At 52.3% G+C, this 17,778-nt stretch overlaps 1 protein-coding gene across 1 annotated transcript in view; it reads right to left on the minus strand.

Moving 5' to 3' along the window:
• Positions 1–17,778, minus strand: part of LOC103197055 (myosin-16) — a 64,208-nt gene that overhangs the window by 21,285 nt on the left and 25,145 nt on the right. Inside the window, exons 16-27 of the mRNA XM_007940903.1 lie at positions 17,552–17,639; positions 17,053–17,170; positions 16,129–16,249; positions 13,046–13,182; positions 11,490–11,571; positions 9,193–9,366; positions 7,240–7,467; positions 6,292–6,396; positions 3,542–3,628; positions 3,178–3,323; positions 1,335–1,425; positions 721–777 (exon numbers count right to left, since the gene is read on the minus strand). Coding sequence (XP_007939094.1) covers positions 721–777; positions 1,335–1,425; positions 3,178–3,323; positions 3,542–3,628; positions 6,292–6,396; positions 7,240–7,467; positions 9,193–9,366; positions 11,490–11,571; positions 13,046–13,182; positions 16,129–16,249; positions 17,053–17,170; positions 17,552–17,639 — 1,434 coding nt within the window. The remainder of the gene's footprint in view (positions 1–720; positions 778–1,334; positions 1,426–3,177; positions 3,324–3,541; positions 3,629–6,291; positions 6,397–7,239; positions 7,468–9,192; positions 9,367–11,489; positions 11,572–13,045; positions 13,183–16,128; positions 16,250–17,052; positions 17,171–17,551; positions 17,640–17,778) is intronic.

Raw genomic sequence — 17,778 nt, forward strand, 5'->3', positions numbered from 1 at the left:
TTTGGGAGAGAAAGTCGTACAATTAAACCACCCATAACCCCTTTGTCTTAGCCATTCCTGCCTTGTGTCTGTGAGGTGGGGTGTGTGCCTGTGCTGGGTGGCCCTGCCACCCCGCCCGCTCAGTGAAGGACGCTGTCCTTCCTTCTCCCTGCACTGGGTGGTGTTAATACCCTAAGCATCCTAAGCCCACTTTGGCTGACTCTGGAACCCCATATCTCAGTAACGCATGTCCACCTGCCCCACTGTAAACTGTCTTCCTCCAGCTTTGGCCCCATCCCTCCCTGGGCTCCCCGCCCTAAGCGCCTTCCTCTGCTTGCTCTCCTAACACAGGCTCGCTCTTCTGCCCCCTGTACCTGTGCAGGTAGGGGCTGTTTATGCCCTTTGCTAGGAGTCTCCTCCCCCATGTCAGGCTCCCCCATGTTGAACTCAGTCTCCAAGTTCCCATTTGGACGCTGCCCTTCTGCCCAGCCCAGGAGGAACTAGCTCTTGTCTCCCAGCTGGCACCACAGGTAGGCAGCATCGCTGTGTCTTGTGTCTGAATTAACACATACATGCTACACAGTGCTCAGCACATAGTAGGTACTCAAGAAACAACTAGACCCTCTCCTGAGGAAGCCTGTCCTTCTCTGGTGGTTTCCTGAGTGGAAGTTTCTGCTTCTGGTTGGATTTTCACTGCCCTGGTTGCTTTGACCTGAGAAGAGGTAAAGGCATTTCTGGTACCTTGGCTCTCATCGCCCTCTCGGCCTCTAGTTCTTCCTCCAGCTCCTCGATGCGGGCCTAGCAGACACACAAGCACACAGACACCATGGTCATCATCTCTTCTGGGTGAAGGTAGGAAGTCACCCAGTGAGCCTCTTAGGATGGAGAGGAGAGAAGGGAGTGTGTGTGGCCACTGTCACAAGCAGAGAGAAGTGGCACAGAGTGCGTGTGCAGAGGTCCAGAGGCAGGAAGGAGCCTGGCATATGTGAGACCCAGCAAGGGGCCAGGGTGGCTGGATAGAATGGTGGGGGGAAAGGAGGTGACAAGGTCAGGGGCTGGATTGTGGAGGACCTCATGGCCATGGTGGGACTTGGGATTTGGCTCTGCTGACATGCAAAAAGGGGTCAAAAAACAAAGCAAACCCAAACCCATTGCTGTGGAGTCAATTCCGACTCAGTGTCCCTGTAGGAGAGAGTGGAGGTGCCCCACAGGGCTTTCTTGGCTGTAACTTTATGGAAGCAGATCACTATGTCTCTCTCCTGCAGAGCAGCTGGTGGGTTCCTTCAAAGCCGACCTTTAACCACTTTAAGCTCTTTAACCATGGCAACACCAGGGCTTCTCACTCCAAGACACACCTGGTGCTCCTTTAGTTTCCGATGCAGGGTGGAGTTGAGAGACTGCTCATCCTCATACTTAGAGTTGACAGAGTTGATTTCCATATCTCGCCTGCAAGAGAAGGTTTGGTCTCCTGAACACACCTCCAGCAAGCTGGAGAGTGCACCTGGCTGCCGCTGAGGGCGTCGGGAACCTGCCGAGGCCCACTCCTCGTGCCCCCTCCGACCCCACCCTTCTGGGGCAACAGGTAGCGGAGAGTCAGACCCTGGAATCTGTGCTGCAGGCGTCCCACCCTTTCATTCATTCATCCACACACTTGTTCTTGGCCACCTACTACGTGCAGACATGGTTTCGGGCTCCAGGGACACATCAGAGAACAAACTGGACAGAAATCACCACATCAGAGCAGCTCATATTCTAGCAGCTTTAGAATCATATTGATGCTTTGATGTTTTGGGAGAAATTTTCCCAAAATAACTTTTCACAGAGGGCTCTGTCCCTGCTGTTGTGCGAGCTCCGGGACCAGAGGCCATTCGTGGGGGCTGAGATGCCAGGAAGCAAGTGGGTGGGCAGAATCACAGTGGGCCACAGGAGAGATGAGCCGAAATACGGATTCCGCTGCACACACCCCACCTAGCAGTCTGCGGTGTTTTAAAACTGCCTTAGTAAAGCCGACTTCACAGTTATCCTCCCTGCTACGCGCCTGCCTCCTGTGAGGTTCAGGTTGTCACCCGGACCACAGCGGAACCTCCCCTCTGTCCACCTGCCTCCACTTTCGCTCCACTCCATCTCTCCCCCACATTGTTGCCAAAGTGATCCATGTCTTAAAATTGTGATAAGATGTATATAGCACACAATTTGCCATTTCAACCATTTGAAGTGTACAATTCAGGGGCATCAGTTATACTCACGGTTGTACAGCAGTCACAACTGTGTTTCCACCATGCTTTCATCACCTGCACGCTGTACCCGCCAGTCAACAACTCCCTGGGGCCTTCTCTCCCGGCCCCTGCTAACCTCTGACTTACTTCCTGTTTCTGTGCCCGTCACCTCTTCCAGATATTTTGTGTAAGTGGGGTCACGCAGTACTTGTCCTTTGACTCATTTCCCTCAGCGTAATGTTGCCAAGGCTCATCTGTGTTGAAGCGTGTATTGGGACGTCATTCCTTTTGGGGGCTGACTAACATCCCGTTGTACAGACAGACCACGTTTTGTTTCTCCACTCAACAGACGATGGACGTCATTTTCACCTCTTGGCCCTTGTGTGTAGGGCTGAATGAATATCAGTGCACAGCTATCTATCTGAGTTCCTACTTTTAAGTCTTTTGGGGGTTATACCTAGGAATTGCTGGGGCCAGAATGATATTGACAAACATCCCCTCAATTGCTCATTATCTTTGGGATCTCGGTTCATATGTTTCTGTGAGGCCTCCTCACTCCTGGGGCAGATGCATTGCTTAGTCCTCAGGGCTCCTAGGGCATCTCTCTGGGTCTGCATGACATGGCATGAAGCCAGGCGCTCCCTGTATCCCTGTGCCGGTCACGGGGCCAGGGCACATCAGGTGCTTGGGCCACACTTTACTGTGTGTGGAGCACTCAACACACATCCTTAAGCAGCCAGGGAACGCCACCAGTTGCCATTGAGTCTGTTCTGGCTGCTGGTGACGCCATGTGTGTCAGAGTAGAACTGCTCCACAGGGTTTCCAATGGCTGATATTTTTGGAAATAGACCTCCAGGCCTTTCTTCTGGGGCACCCTGGGTGGACTCAGACCTCCAACCTTTTGGCTCGTAGCCGATCACGTTGACCGTGTGCACCACCCAGGCACTCCCTAGGAAGCAAAATGCAGGACCCGCAGACATACTTTTTCACCACCTCCTCCAGATCCAGCTTGGACCGCTCCATCTCGTTGAGGTTATCAATGGTCATCTTCAAGTCGCTCTCGGCTTTCCGGCGTGCCTTCTCCACCTCCGCCCGGATCTTCTTTTCTTGCTCCCAGTTGTCTTCCAGCTGTGGGGACAAGAAAGGCAAGAGGGGCTGGCAGAGGAGTACATGAGGTCCGCGGCAGTACGGGGCTGGACAGAGCCTGGCTCCCTGGCCGTGGCTCCCAGAAAGCCTCCTGCCCTGGGGCATGTGTCAGTCCAGTGCCCAAAGCTGGTGTGAGGACTGAGCCCAGGGGTCCACCTGGCCGCCGAGCTGTGGAAGCGGCTCCAGCACCTGGGCCTCACCTCGTGGATCTGGGTGCTAAGCTTGCTGTTACTCTTGGTCAGGTGATTCACCTTGTCTTCTTCAGCCTGCAAGTCGTCCAGGGTTTTCTGGAAGGAAAGATACATATGTGTAGCCCATGGGGCATTGCAGTTGAACAGACCTGGCTCTCTGCTGGCCCCAGGACTGTGGGAGTAGGTGACCCAGCTACAGTGCACCTGTTCGCCTTGGGGGCTTGGCAAGGCCAGGCAGACCCATGCAGGTGGACCCTTAGGAGGTCCTCATCAGAGGGGCTGGTTCCCCATGGAGCCCATAGAAAATCTGTGGATGCTGCTGGTTTGTCACAGCGATGGGGTTCCACTGGCACCAAGTGTGTGGGCCCAGGAATGTTCGATGTCCCCTGTGGCTCTGGACAGTCGACACCATGAAGGATTATAATTCCACAACCCACCTGAGGGAAATCTCCCCCCTCTCCCCTCAGGTGCTCCTGGGAGTAGAACAACCATTTGAAACCTCTGGACCTAGAACCCAGCACCACTTTACATGCAGCTGCACACGTTGCACTTCTTTAGCATTCACTAAATATTTAAAGAATGATCTACCATGAAAACTGAGAGAAGATTTCTGTTGTCACTCCACACACCACCGAGAGTTGTCCTGTTTTGCAAAATCGCAGCAGCCCCACCTGGCTGTCTGAGTCTCCACCTCTCCCACAGGCACCTCCTGCATCTATGTCCTCAGAGCTCCCTGCTTACCATGTCTCCTACACCCTGACAGCCACATGACTTAGTCTATTTCTCCTTTATATCCAAGGGCATTAGTTTTTTTTTTGTTTTTTTTTTGAGTTACATATTAGTCATATTGTTTACAACTTTTATTTCAGGACGGTGAGAGGGCAGTCCAGAATATGTGTTAACGAGAGGGGCTTTTGTATGATGGAGCCCCTGGGTGGTGCACACGGTTAGCGCAGCTGGTAACTGAAAGGTTGGAGGTTGGAGTCCACTTAGAGGCACCACAGAAGAAAGGCCTGGGGACCTACTTCCAAAAACCCAGCCATTGAAGTCGCTGTGGAGCACAGGTCCATGTGGAGCACGAGACACATTGGGTCGCCGTGAGTCAGAACTGACTCCATAGCAACTGTTTTTATGGAGGGGTGGGTGATCTGATAGGATTGAGATCACAATCGAGGGAGATCATTCCAAAGGCAGCAGAGAGGAGTTTGGGGGACCTGCTGTAGATTCAAGGTGGCAGCAAACATAGGGATAAGGGACCACCGGCTGGCTCTGGGGTTCTACCTGCAGTTTGTACCTCAGGTCCCCGAGCTAAGCTCTGCTCCCTGCCCCCATCAGCACTCATGGCCAGCTGGAGCTTGCTGTGCAGCAGCCTGAACTCATAACGGCAGTCCTCAGAAAGTGTGTGTGGGGTCTCCGCATGGCCTCAGGAACCTGTAGCCTGTTCTTGTGATGCATCAGGGTCTCTAGGGCTTTTGAGCTCACAAGACACAACCATGCACTCACCTTGCTCCTTGCTTAGCACCCTGCACCCTTCCTCCCAGTTTCCCTGGCACCAGTGGCATCACTAGGGGATACAGGGGTGCGGACCATTCCAGGTGACAGTCAGAGGGGGTGGCACCAAAGTGACTGTCTATAAAATTTTGGTACAGTATCTCAGCAGAAATTTATTATTTTTAGTTATAACAACAAAAACGTATTCTGTAAGCCAGCTTACATGTGTCAATATACCTACAAAGCTAAACCAAACCCATTGCCATTGAGTCTATTCTGACTCATAGCGACCCTATAGGACAGAGCAGACCTGCCCCATAAGGTTTCCCAGGCTGTCAGTCTTTACAAAAGCAGACTACCACCTCCTTCTCCCATGGGGCAGCTGGTGGATTTGAATCGCTGACCCTTTGTTTAGCAAAAACATTGAGCATTTCACCCACTGCACCACCAGGGCTAAAACTTGATGCTGCTTTACTTTTTGAATCTTCTCGTGTGCTCTGGTCAGAGCTGTCATGATTACCCAATTACAGTGATGCTTCGAATCACGTGGTCTCATCTGCACGCACTGTTAGCATGCACTGTTTTCGTATCTGCCAATGTTTTTATATTTGCCAATTTTGTCAAATTTTCTGGTGTTTTAGCTACAGTATTATGGTAGTTAGTATTTGTGGACCTAGATCAATACATTTTTTGAGAATGAAGTAGAAATTAAAGGAAAAGGAAAATAATAATAAAAAAAGCTTCTGCTCAATTACTAATAATGTTGTAATTCAATGTAGAAAGATTTTACAAAACAATTTTATTGTTAGTATTTATATAATCTAAGATATATTACACTTAAGCAATTTACAACTATAGTTATCATATATTATTCTATGATTAAAATTGATAATAAACATTACTAAAGATTCTGGTACAGAAGGAAGTCTATGGGGGGTGGGAGGTGGGATGACACCAACCCTAATGACACCACTGCCTGGGACCACCCTGCTTCATGCTGTCAGTGTAATTATTAGCCACTTACCTTCCACTCTCAAAACTGTCCTACTTTGGGAACTAATCACGTGGTCACCCTGCTTATCACAAATCTGTAATAAAGGCAGCGAGATGGGACCACACCGTCTTCACTGACCAGGCCACTGAGATTTAGGGAGATTCCCTGACTGCTCTGAAGCCCCCAGCTGAGAAGCAGCAAAGCTGGGGTTTGAACCGGCAAGGTGGCCTGTTGTAAGCTCCACCCCAGCCCCGGGCAGGGCCAGCAGCTCTACCTGGTGCAGCTCCTCCAGAGCCCGCTTCTCCTTCTGCAGCTTGGCGATGGAGTCTTCACGGAGCGAGAGGTCACCTGTCAGGGTGCGTACCCTGTGGTCCAGGGCCTGGAAATCGGGGTGGAGGAGAGACAGGGGTGTTGACAGCTAGAAACAGCCTCCGTGGGGAGGAGACGAGGCCAGGCCCCTGCTCTGTGAGAGGATCCTCACAGTCCAGAGTCTCCTGGGGGAGATCCTAGCCCCCAGCATTCACCCCAGACCAACGGAGTCAGGTCTTGAGGGAAAAGTGGAGACATGAGAACTACCAGTTCCGGCCTGTGCTACTCAAAGCCTGGTCCTCAGACCAGCAGCAGCATTGCCCAGACACTCGGTCCACCCAGAACTGCGGATCTGAACCTGCACCTTATCAAGAGCAGGCATTTGTGTGCACCGCAAGGCTGGAGAAATCACCTTGGCCTATGTAGAGTGAGCCAGGGCTGCCCCCAGGGGGCGCTCACAGGGCTTTGGGGAAGGGAGACAGGTAGACGTGGTGCTGAAGGGAAGAACATCCTGTGAGCGACCTCAGAGAGGCCGAGTGGACACAGGCTGGCCCAGACAGCACAGCTGGTGGGGGGAAATCCCAGACGTGTCCGGCCACGTCCATGCATCCAGATGCCCACATGGGACCAGCTTTCTGTTTCTGTACTCAGCTCTGCCCCACAGAACTCTCTGCAGCTGCCCTGCACTTCTCTGGAAGTGTCCTCTGCCTGTGCTGTCCAGCCCGGCATGTGTGGCTACTGAGCCCTTGTGGCATGGCCAGCGTGAGGAGGAACTGCCTTTTAAGTTGCATTGAAGTAATTTACATGGAGAGAGGCACGGTGGCTGCTGTATGGACACCAGGGACAGGTGGAGGATGTCTGTAGGGTAGCAGCTGAAGGTGCCCTGGGCCCAGAGGAGTGTGGCAGGCCTCACCTGCTTCTCCTTCTCGGTCTTAGCCAGCGTGGTCTCAAGCCCCTCCAGGTCACGCTTCAGGTCACTGAGCTCCCCCTCCATCTTGCGTTTGGCGGCGCTCAGCGCGGCCGATGTGCCCTCCTCCTCCTCCAGCCGCTCCCGCATGTCGGCGATCTGGCTCTCCAGCTCCATCTTGGTCTTCATCATCTGGGTCAGACGCTCCTCTGCGTCCATCAGGTTCTCTTGCTCCTGTTGAAGAAAGAGCCACAGTCAGAGGCAGGCGTAGTGAAATCCTTGCTCCTGCAAGGGACCCAAAGTCATCAAGGTGGCAGATAAGCCTTGGCCCTACAGGCCCTGAACAAACATGTCCAGGGGACTGGGCTCTCCCTGAGCTCCTTTGCGATTGTGTGACCCACCACAGTGTAGGACAGCCTCCCTGCTTGGAGCTGGTCCCTGCACCTGCAGCACCCGGAGCATCACCTGGGAGCTGGCTAGGATGCAGGACCTTGGGCTCCACCCCCATCATCTCACTAGCCCTTAGGCAGCCGGATGCACGTGAGGGTTTCGGAAGTGGGGTGTCCAGGAGAATTCGAGGATGCCGAGGCAGGGCACCATGGTCAGTTAGGCTCTGCCACCCCACCTGCTGGCCGTGGATGAGCCCTCTCAGTGGAGGGTGGAATACCTGCCCCAGTGACACCTCACATGCTGTAGTCAAGGAACCATTTAACATCCATGGTTCCTCCTTATGGTAACCTGCACAGCAAGCAAGGCAGGTGTGGCTGTCAGCTCTCCTTCAGAGAAGAAGGGACCAAAACTCAGAAGGGGTGTGTTGAGAGTCGCAGGACTGTAAGTGGCAGAGGAGGGACAGGTGGGCCTTGCAGCTCTGATCTGACACTCTCTCTGGAGAGGGTCTACTGAGGTCTCCCCAAAATGCAGTCGGTGGTATAAAAAAAGCACTGGCTGCAGAGTCAAAAGACTGGACCAGTGGCGTGACTTTTGGGTGAGTGGCATAACTTTACTGAAAAGCAGTTATTTGTCTGCAAAATGAATGAGATGATCATTGTGAGGCGTAAAAGGGATGGGACACGTGGAGGAGGCGTGCGTTGGAAGATACAGTACTCTTCCTATCGTTGCCTGGCTCAGCTTGTCTTCCCTCATATAAAACCTGGGGGGTTTGAGCAACGTCTCAGAGGTGTGGGGAGACTGCAGACAAGTGATGTTAGAGGCAGTTCTGAGGCAGACAGAAGGCGAGGTGAGAGCTGGACACCCTTGCCACACTCAGGAGGTGGCCATACGCAGTAGAAAGGACTGACGGGGGATTCAAACTCCTTCCAGTTGGGGGTTTTCAGCTGGTGGGATGGTGACCTTAACCAAGTCTCTAAATGCCTGCGAGCGAGTTTTTTCTCTGTATGATACATGTGAAAATCATGGAGCGGTTGTGAGGGTCAAATCAGAGAAGCATCAGGAAAGCCCCAGAAGGATCATAGTGGTGAGCTCAAGTTTTCTTATCTGAGTGCAAGAGTAGGGGGCGAGGGGCATTGCTGAACGCCCCTGAGGCACCCTTCATGACCCGTTTCCCGTATTCTTTCCCCCTGGGTTCCCACTTGGCAGGCAAGGAAAAGGGAGGCTCAGAGCGGAGGCATTTGTAGAGGGGATCTGGCTCCAGGGGGCGCTCTTGCCACCACAGCACGTTGCCTCATTCCTTGACAGTCCCTGCAGGCAGGGCCTGTATCTGCAAGTGCCCAACTGGCTGCTGTGGGCAAATAAGAATTCAGCGGGGACTTTCTGTTACTTGGGTCAAGGGTGATGTTGCAATGAAGGGAAAGAGGAGGCTGGGGAATTTCCAGACGGGATTTTCAGAGCTTCCCTCTTCCACCCTCCCTCCTTCTCTGGCCCTGACTCCCAACCACCCAGGGGTGCTGGGCAGCTGGCAGTGCCCCCAGCCTCCCACCCTGCCCCAGGGGACCCCCATACCGCCTGCAGCTGGATGGTGAGGTCATTCTTCTCCTGGCTGAGCGTGGCTGTTCTCTCCTCTAGCTCCTTGACCTTGTTAATCATCTCCTGCGTCTTGGCCATGGCGTTCCTCAGCTCCTCCTCCTTGGCCTTCATCTCTTCCTCTTGCCGAGCCACATTCAGAAGCGGCTTGACCTGGGTGACAAGAACAGCATGGAGGGGTTAGGAGGGGGCCTTTCTTTCTCAGAAGCCAGGGGATGGAGCGTGAGCTCTGTCTCAAGCTCTGCAGCTGTGACTTCACAGTCCCTGCCTGGTGGAGAGCAGCTCTTGCTGCCACTGGGAGGTTGGGATCCCTCCACACAGATGGCGGCAGACTGAGCTCATTTCTGAAGAGCATCCCCACCCACTGCCGTTGAGTGGGTTCTGTCTCATAGCAGCCCTTACAGAACACAAGGGAGCTGCCATGGTATTTTCAGTCGCTTCATATGCATGTGAAAGCTGGACAGTGAGTAAGGAAGACCACAGAAGAGTGGATGCTTTTGAGTTGTGGTGTTGGCGAAGAACATGGAAAGTACCAAGGACTGCCACAAGAACTAACAAATCTGTCCTGGAGGCAGTGCAGCCAGAATGCTCCTTGGAAGCAAGAATGGCCAGACTTTGTCTGACCTATTTTGGTCATGCTCTCAGAAGGGACCATTCCCTGGAGAAGGATATCATGCTTGGTAAAGTGGGGGGTCAACAAAAAAGGGAAAGGCCCTCAAGTAGATGGATTGACACAGTGGGTGCAATGATGGGCTCAGGTATAGTGAGGATTGTGAGGCTGGCACAGGACAGGGCAGTGTTTTGTTCTGTTGCTCATAGGGTTCCCATGAGTCGGAACTGACTCGATGGCACCTAACAACAACAACATACAGTTTCCAAAGGCTGTACATCTTTACAGAAGCAGACTGCCTCTTCTTCTGCAGAGTGGCTAGTGGGGGTTCAAAATGCTGGCCATTTTTAGTTAGCAGCTGAATGCTTTGACTACTGCACCACCAGAACTCCTAGGCCCTTCTTACTTAGGACCAGTTCTTAGGATGCCCTTGGAGCCTGAGAGACATGTGGCTAGGTATCCTCAGCATCTAGGTGTAGCTGAGGCTAACATCTACTCCATGCAGTGTGTACACACCAGGAGCCCTGGCTGACTTCTCTGGTTTTGTTTTCCCTCTCATCCTTACTGGTCCCTCCCCTCCTTCTTTTCCATTTCATCTCCTTTCCTCTCCTCTTTCTCTCTTTTTCCATCTTCTCTGTGACATAAAGTCCCAGCTCTCAACTTAGCCTTCCATGGTGAGGTCCTGCCCTCTGCCCTGGCTCAATAGCTACTTCCTGCCTCTGGCCTTGGCTCCTGCTGCCCCATCTATACAGGGCTGGGCCTTCTTTGGCCCCTGCTGGGAGCAGTGGCCCCTGCTCTGAACTTTCAACATCTGTCTGGACCACTGAATATATCTGGCATCTTTCACCTGTCTCCGAGTGCCTGGGCTATCAGGTCCCATTGTCTGTATTTCTTTGCTCCACTAAGACTGCAGTCTCCTACAAGATTTACCTTCTGCCCTTCTGTGTCCTTCCAGCAGAGGAGGCAAGAGAGGCTGTCTGTGAATATTTCCTGAATCACTGGATTCATTTCCTGGAAGGATTCTGCTGGGTGAGTTTGAACTGCCATCGTTTAGGTATTGCAAGCCATCTGTGCCACCTAGGAGCCTTGGCCAGGGCCCAGTCCCTCGTAATCATGGTCCCCAGAGTGAGTTGCCAGGACCCAAGCCTGATCTGACCTGTATATAGTAAGCGGCTCCTAGACTCCTGCATGGTAATGTGGCACCAGGGGCGTCCACAGCCCCGCCACCGGCTGACTCACACTGACCTCACTACTGTCTCAGAAGAACCTGGAAAATGAGAGGCTGGGCCCATGACTTCTTGAGGCCCCTTCAGCCCAATGACTAATGGGAGGAGTTGCAATGCCTCAACCGTGCCCAGGTGCAAGGGGCCTGATAATCAAGTCCACATTTTTTGGGGAAGGGGGAGCTCTCTTCATCCTGAGTAGATTTAATTTGAGGGATGACATGGAATGTGGGGAAGGCATATCTTGATTTGTCTTTGGGAGGAATTAGCCTGTCTGGGTGGAGGACATACTCCTGCATCTTATCTCCAAGGTGTCTTCATTTTCAGGCTATTCCTGTGGCATGCTGGGACCTCCCACCCCAATGAGTCCCTCCACTCAGAAGCAAGGAGCCCGGGCTCCCAGGCAGCAGCCAGCCTGGCTGGCCCGGCCCCTCAGCCCTCACCTTGTTGTAGAGCTTCCACCAGCCCCAGAAACGCAGCTGCAGGAACTTGCGCACATTCCGCTGGATGAGTTTCAGGCTCAGTCTGCAAAAAGAACCCAGGATTGCACGGGTTAAAGTGAAGATGTCAAGTCAGCAATTCTGCTCCTAGGTGTAAACCCAAAAGGTTTGAAAGGAGCCACTCAGACAGACACGTGTACACCAGGATTCATTGCAGCACTGTCCACAGTAACCACCTTGTTGTTGTTGTGTGCCGTTGAGTTGGCCCCGACTCATAGTGACCCCTCCTTGGGTTGCCGAGGCATTATCACTGCGGAAGTAGATTGCCCAACCTTCCTTCCAAGGAGGTGGACACAATCTAAATGCTCATCAGCAGAGGAACGGAGGAAGAAAAAGTAGTCTGTCCACGTAATGGAATATTACTCAGCTGTGAAGAAGAATGAAGTCCTGATACACACTACAACTCGGATGAGCTCTGAAAACATCATGCAGAGTGAAATAACTCAGATATGCAGGACAAATATTGTATGATCCCACTTGAATGAAATATCTTGACTAGGCAAATGCATAGAGACACAGATTTCTTGGTGGCTGACAGGGCCTGTGGGGAGGAGGGGATAGGAGTTATTGCTTAAGGGGTACTGAGTTTCTGTTTGGGGTGATGGTTGGACAACATGGCGAATGATACTCCCAGCCTCCCAAAACTTCTGCCCATGGCCAGCTGGATGGTCCAAGTTATTTTTTAATTTCCATTCTAGGAAAATGGCTGGATTCTAAGGGTAGGTATTTGGAGAGAGAATTCCTAGGTCCTAATCACCAGAATCCCTGGTGGTGTAAACAGTTAAGTGCTCGGCTGCTAATTAGGAGGTTGGTGGTTCGAATCTATCAGTGGGAGAAAGATGTGGTGATCTGCTTCTGTGAAATTATAGCCCATAAAACCTTATGGGGCAGTTCCACTCTGTCACACTGGGTTGCTATGAGTTGGTATTGACTCAACAGAACACAACAACAGCAACAACAACAGTCCTGTCTCCTGCATGAACCTGGCCCAGTCCTTCAACCCCTCTGACCTCCATTTCCTCATCTGTAAAATGTGGGTATCAGTCCTGCCATGCCCCTTCATAGCATCATTCTAACAGTTAAGTAACAGAAAGGCTATGAAAGCAAGTTGTGGACTGAAAAGTTCCCTCCTTTCCTGTAAAGAGAAGGGATTAATGTTAGTTGGTCCCCACACAGTGTTCTGTGGGCTAGCAAAGACGTTGACAGCCACCTCTCATTCCACCACACTAAGTAGCTAATGGAGCTGACCGCTCTGTGTGTGTGTGTGTGTGTGTGTGAGGGTGTGTGTGTGTGGGGGTGCCCAGTCATCCTGGGTGGGGTGTATGTGGCTTTGGTGGCCCTTCCCTGTCGGTGTCAGTGAGGCTACCTTCTCTGGAGCTGACCACTGTGTGTGTGTGTGTGTGTCTGTGTGTGAGGGTGTGTGTGTGTGGGGTGCCCAGTCATCCTGGTGGGATGTGTGTGGCTTTGGTGGTCCTTCCCTGTTGTGTTAGTGAAGCTACCTTCTCTCCAGCATCTTCTTGAATTCAATCCTCATGAGGAAGCCTCGGAGCCGGCATTGCAGCATCGTCATGATCTTGGCCAGACGCTCGTCCCGCATGTCCTCAAGCTTGGCCAGGATGCCTGCTCGGAAGAATACCTGGGGGAAGAGACACCCAGCTAAGGAAGCCCAGCTTGCCCTTCAGGGGTGCTCTGTGTGGTGTGGTGGGTGTGTGTGTGTTAAATCTAAGAACCAGAGGGTCAGAAGGGTTCTTAGAAGTTAAAAGCCCCATCTGCTGTGGCTGCGTGGGGCCCTCAGGAACAGCTGTCCTCATCTGGGTGCCTCCAGCAGCAGGCCTCATAGCCAGCTTCAGTTCTGTTTCCTCTTGTCTGGGCCCATCTTGGACCCTCTTGGCTCTGCACTGACTAGCCAGGTCATATCCTAGGGCCTCAGCTTCTCATCTGTGAAATGGGCTGCTCATCCCTCGCTCACGGGGTTGCTTAGTGATTAGATGAGATAATGGGTGGGAAAGCAGGCCTGTAAATGGCAGAGCTCTGAGTGCCGTGGTCAGTGCTCACAATCCTCACTGCTGTGGGAAATGCTAGCAGCCCGGCTGGCGAGGGCTGGACTCATAGGGAGTGTGTGGGGGCTGCCTAATTCAAACTGAGCAGTGTCCTTATAAAAGAGGGAAGGGGACAGAGGGAAAGGGATAGAAGAGGGAAACAGAAGATGCACGTGATGACGGAAGCAGAGATGGGAGTGATGTTGAGCTGCAAGCCAAGGGATGCCCAGGGCCACCCGAAGCCTGGAGAGACAAGGACGGTTGTCCCCTGGAGCCTTCAGAGAGAACCCAGTCCTGCCAGTAGCCTGGTTCAAACTCCCAGCCTCCAGAACAGCAAGGCAATGAACTCTCCTCTGATAAACCATCCAAGTCCCTGGGTGGCACAAGTGGATAAGCATGTGGCTACTAGCTGAAGGCTGGCAGTTCAAATCCACCCAGAGGCACCTGGGAAGAAAAGACTTGTGATCTGTTTCCAAAAAACCCAGCCACTGCAAACCATGTGGGGCACAGTTCTACTGCAACACACGTAGGGGTCACCTCGATCAGAACCAGCTCAACAGCGGTGGGTTTGCAAACCACCTGCTTCAGGCATTTGGTTACGGGAGTCCTAGGAAACGGATACAGGGATGCTTTCATAAGATGTTTCTTGATGTCTCAAAATGCATTGGGGTTAGTTTGGTCTTTGAGAAGCCTGAGGGGAGGCTAGTAACAGGACCACAGGAGCCAGCACCAGGGGTGGGCAGAACCAGCCCGTGCTCTGTCCAGCCCTTACATCCAGAGTCTACCTGGCCCTGCAGAAGCAGAGCTGTCCTAGTATCCAGGGCTGTCACCTAGACCTGAGCTGCCCACCTTGAGCAACAGCAGGGTGCAGTTTGTCTGCCCTGGGTGACGGCTGTGTCAGATACACAGCCCATGGTCACCCTTTCCCATTCTGTGAAATTAGGCCCAGTGCCTCTATTCCCTCTCTGGGGTCCCTTAAGTTTCCCATATGTCAAATGTGGAGTGGGGAAAGGAGAGCCCCGCTGGTCTCCAAGGTTCTTTCCAGCTCAGTTATTCCACGATGAGATGGAACCTGAGGTGTCTCCATAAGTCAGTTTAGCCACAGGCAACACATCCTAATTGTGGAGGAGGCCAAAGTGAACCATTTCAGCAGAATCTAGAGTAGCGTCCCAGTTCTGAAAACCTGGAGAGGAACCAAGCAAGCGCCAGGGAGCCGGGGCCTCCTGGTCATTATAGTATCCCCAGAGCCTAGAACCCTGTCTGGCATGCAGTAGGTGCTCAGTAAGCATTTGCTGAGTGAGAAGGTCTGTTGGGCGCACACACCCTGAAGGCTTTCTTATGCATCACCCTGCAATAGGCCATGAAAATGGTGCACCTGCCTGGCTCACACACGAGACCCGTAGAGGTAAGAGCTTGCTCAAGCTTACACAGAGGCAGAGCCAGTGACCCTCCTGTGCCCCTCGGCTGTTAGACTGTGGTGCAATTGTAGATGGACACCTGCACCACTGGCCTCACCAGCCCTCACCACCCCAACAGGATGACGGGGCCAGGAAACCGGAGAGGAGCAGAAAGCAGCCAGGTCTTGTGAGTCAGGGTCAGGAAGTTCCCCTGGGTGAGTCAGCCCTGACTCACCAGCCAGCTGCGTGGCTGGGCTGGGATTATGGCAGCTTCACCCCATAGGCCCCTCCCACATACCTACTTCCATGCTGGGTCAAATCCTGGACCTTGATTCCAGCTGGCTCTTTTTATTCTGAGAAATTTGGGATTCATATAGTACTAAGGTGCAGCGGCGGTCTGGTGGCAGAATTCTTGCCTTCCACACAGGACACCTGCCAGTGCACCTCAGGTCCAGCCACCACCTGTCTCTCGGTGGAGGCTTGTGTGTTTTTATGATGCTCAACAGGTTTCTGCATGACTTCCAGATTTAAAAGGACTAGGAAGACAGGCCTGGTGATCTACTTCTGAAAACTAGCCAGGGAAAGCTCTATTCATCGCAGTGGTCCGATTCACAGCAAGCATGGGGATGGTGCAAGACCAGGCAGGGTTTTGTGCTGTTGTTCATGGGGTCACCATGATTTGGAGCTGACTCATTGGCAGCTAACAAGAACAATGTTGTTGTTGTGTGCCATCAAGTCGGCCCCCACTCATAGCGACCCCTCCTTGGGTTTCCGAGGCAGTATCACTACGGAAGTAGGATTGCCCAACCTTCCTTCCGAGGAGTGGCTGGTGGGTTTGAACCACCAGCCTTCTGGTTAGCAGTCAAGTGCCTTAGGCACTATGCTACCAGAGCTGCTAACAAGAATAATAGGACTAAGAAATAGTCTACTATTTGTTGAGTACAACTCTGTTCTAAGCTGGGTTCTCACACAGGTTGCTACTGATCACCCAAATCCCATGTAGTTGACATTATTGGCTCACATTTTTCAGAGGAAGAAGCCAAGGCTCACAGCATTTGAGAGACTTGACCAAGGCTGGCATCTGGTCAGTGGCCAAGTTGAGTGGCTTTTGGGTGTAAGGAGGGAGCACCCACTGGAAGACCCTACCTTGGTGTGTCCAATTTTGTATTCATTCACGTCGAGGTCGATGGACCCAAGCAGGAGCTCTGAGGCCTTCTTGTTGTCCACGAAGCCCTGAGGAATCACATTGGGGTTCAGCACTTGGTACCTGGTGGGAGAAAGATGGCTGACAGTCATCATCACAGCCAAGCCAGCAGCATTTGAAGCTCATTCACACCATGAGATGGCCTTCAAGATAGGTGTTAGAGTTGTTGTACAGATGCTTCAGGTTGGTGGGATGGGACTGACAGGAGGCTTTGGGGCAAGGGCTACAGGTTGGGAGTGAAAGTTGGTATCACTGGGGAATCATCGAGAGAGTGTTCCTAGAAATGAAAACACCACAATCCTTTCCTTCCTGATAGAACTTGGGAAGAATCATGGTCTAAGCATAGGAGAGCTGCTTCCTTTCCTGACAAAGCACCCCCCCTTTGTGATCTTGGACAAGTCCTTTCTTTGTTAGGGAATTCAGAGGGCTTTGGTTTTATGAATTCTAAGGTCCTAGCAAGTAGTCAGTCACCTACTTTGGTCACGTTGTCAGAAAGAACCAGTCCCTGGAGAAGAGAATGCTTGGTAAAGTGGAGGGTCAGCGAAAAAGACCCTCTAGATGGATTGGCACATTGGCTGCAGCTATGGGCTCAGGTATACCAGGTATTGTGAGTCTGGCACAGGACCAGGCAGTGTTTCATTCTGTCATACATAGGGTCACTATGAGTCAGAGCCAACTTGATGGCACCTGACAACAGTACAACAGCAAGTAGAGGAGACAATCCCTATGGTGGGGGTATTAATTTGGGCAAGAAGTAGACCCCGAGACAAGGATCTGAGTGCAAGTAGTTTACTTGGGAGATGACAGAGTGGGGAAGTCAGTAAAAGGTATGCTATTAGGCCACTAGTCAGGAAGATACCACTCACCTCTGTTTGAACTCTGGGTACTGCAGCCTGTTGGGGAAGCCCTTCCTGCAAATACGGATGCCCTCCAAGACACCATTGCAAGCCAGCTGGTGCATGATCAGGTGGGCATCCACCACACCTGCCAAAAGTGGGGGCCAGGGTATAGCGTCACTACCCTGGGGTGGGACAGGTCACCCCTGGCTACTCAAGGAGGCTGAACTGCCCATCCATGTCATCCACTCTAGTCTCCTCCCATTGCTGTCCAGTGGAGTCCCAGGTCTCCCACAATTCAGCCAAAACCTAAGGGCTCTTCTGAGTGTGACTTCTGGCTGGGATGATTTGCCTTTGCTTCACAAAGCAGCTAGAGTCATATTTCTGGATGATCCATTGTTGGGGATCCTCTCAGTGCCCCATTTTGCCCCCATCAGCCCTGGCACTTAGAAGTGCACTTAATCTGGAATGAACACAAACTTTGCAGACCCTGAGGATTTCCAGTGGGAGACCTGTCCCTATGGTGTACCTGATTGCTTGAACTCATTGGGGACAATACAGCGGACGAAGTGGGGGGCAGTGCTATGGAGGGTGGTCATCAACTTGTTCAGCTGCTCCTGGGGGTGGAGGAGAAGGAGACAGAAAGAGTGAGTGGAGCTCAGCATTGGCATCGTTGGTCACCCACACTCAGGAGAGGACATTGATTTAAAATTTCATTAATTAAATTTAACTTAAAATTTGGTTTTTTGGTTATAG

This window comes from Orycteropus afer, unplaced genomic scaffold (assembly GCF_000298275.1).
Source record: "Orycteropus afer afer isolate SDZICR_OR568_19922 unplaced genomic scaffold, OryAfe1.0 scaffold00006, whole genome shotgun sequence".
NCBI classification, from domain to species: domain Eukaryota; kingdom Metazoa; phylum Chordata; class Mammalia; order Tubulidentata; family Orycteropodidae; genus Orycteropus; species Orycteropus afer.